Genomic DNA, 1,662 nt, shown 5'->3' on the forward strand with positions numbered 1-1,662 from the left:
TAAAATCCCTGCAGTCTCTGCCCCTGAGGCCAGACCACAATCCGTGACCAGGAGCCTCCTGTCCTTGTGGAAGGAGCCCTCAAGACCCAAGTGCAGGACTCGCTGTCCTGCAGTCTTGCCAGGACTTGAGTCTTGCAGGTGCCTTCCAGGCACGACTGCAGGACTTGCTGACTCTGAGCTTTTCCGAGCCATCTCTCCTGCAAGTAGCCAGAAATCCAGTCACTGCCATGGAGCAGCGACCCCCAAGAGTGCCCAAGTTGGCCTGGCTTGAGGAGGAGGAAGAAGAAGGCTCTGGAGCTGTCCTGGCACAGGAGTCTGAAGAGGTGCAGGAGTTCCAGGCACCACAGGAGGGTGAGTTGCAGAGCTCGGCCTTAGGGCTAGTGCCTGTTGCCAGCTTGGCCCCATCCCATTCCATGCCATGCCATCCCCTGGTGCTGTTCCTATGGAAAGGATTGGAGAGTCTGGAAGAAGATATGGAGCAGCGACCCCCAAGAGTGCCCAAGCTGGCCTGGGTGGAGGAGGAGGAAGAGGAGGAAGAGGAAGAAGGCCCTGGAGCTGCCCCAGCACCAGAGACCGAAGAGGTGCAGCAGTTGCAGCCGCTGGAGGAGGGTGAGTGGCAGAGCTGGGCCACAGGGCTGGTGCCTGCGGCCATCTTGGCCCCATCCCATCCCATTGCATCCCATCTCATCCCATCCCACACTGTCCTGTGGACACACACCCATGGACAGCACAAAAAAGGGGCTGGGGCTGCCCCCGCAGCAGTGGCCGTGCTGCATCCCCTGGGGCATCCCGGGACTGTCCCTGCCTGGGGAACGCAGGGCTGGGCTGTGCTCTCCGGCCTCTCCCGCAGCCCCTCAGCTCTGGCTGCTCTTTGCCAGATGCAGCCATGGACGGCACACAAGAGCAGGACACCGCCCGTGGCCGCTTCCGCAGAGCAGCGCAGGTACCTGCAGCCATCCCCACCAGCGCTGGGCCTGCTGGCACTGCTCAGCCCAGCACCGCACTTGGAGCACTCCATGCAACTTCCCTGCCTTCCTGCCCTTCTCCTGCAGTTTCTTTACCAATTCATCAAGAGAATTGGCAAGGAAGACACCAGACCTATGGACACTGAGGTCAAAGCATCCTCAGAGGTCTTGGCAGAACAGAGCAGCGCTGCGCAGCTGGATCTGCTTGTAGAGACGGCTCTTTTCAATCCAGAGCAAGTAAGCAGCCTGTGGCCAGCCTTTGATCCTCCAGCAATTGCTTGGCTTTCCCAAGCCACGCCTGCTGCTCACTTGAAGCTTTTGAGGCCATGGCAGCATGGTGGAAGAGAAGCACTTGTCTGGGGAAGAAGCTGGGCACATTGCTGACTCCCTCTGCTAGCATTCCAAGTCTCCCTGTGCCTTCTCCAGGTGCCCGGCGTGGTGAGGTACATCCACCAGTGGCTCATGGCCAATGAGGCTGCTGAGCACAGGATGGACTGGGCCCTGATGCAAGTGGCCGAGGCAGAGCCCGATGATGTGGCCATCACTCTCCTGCGGGTGGCCCCAACGTGTGACAGGTATGGGGCCCAGCTGCCCCGAGCCCTCAGGGCTCCCCAGCCCATCACCCTGTACAGCCCGGCTCAGGGCTGTGAGCAACACAGACTTCCAGGGCCCTCTGGCTGCTCCCTTTGCCAGCCCT

General features: G+C 60.8%; 1 protein-coding gene across 1 annotated transcript; it reads left to right on the forward strand.

Annotated features, from left to right (window-relative positions):
• Nucleotides 1-456: 456 nt before the first annotated feature.
• LOC147645487 (uncharacterized) lies at nt 457-1,540 on the forward strand (the record flags this gene model as incomplete). The annotated part of the gene is made up of 4 exons (XM_086874562.1): nt 457-609; nt 879-943; nt 1,053-1,202; nt 1,392-1,540. Coding segments are annotated over exons 1-4 (500 nt in total), but the record flags the coding sequence as incomplete, so codon positions are not given.
• Between the last annotated feature and the right edge of the window lie 122 nt (nt 1,541-1,662).

The sequence above is a fragment of the Cyanistes caeruleus genome, unplaced genomic scaffold, assembly GCF_971803275.1.
Source record: "Cyanistes caeruleus unplaced genomic scaffold, bCyaCae1.hap1.1 HAP1_SCAFFOLD_264, whole genome shotgun sequence".
Lineage (NCBI taxonomy): Eukaryota > Metazoa > Chordata > Aves > Passeriformes > Paridae > Cyanistes > Cyanistes caeruleus.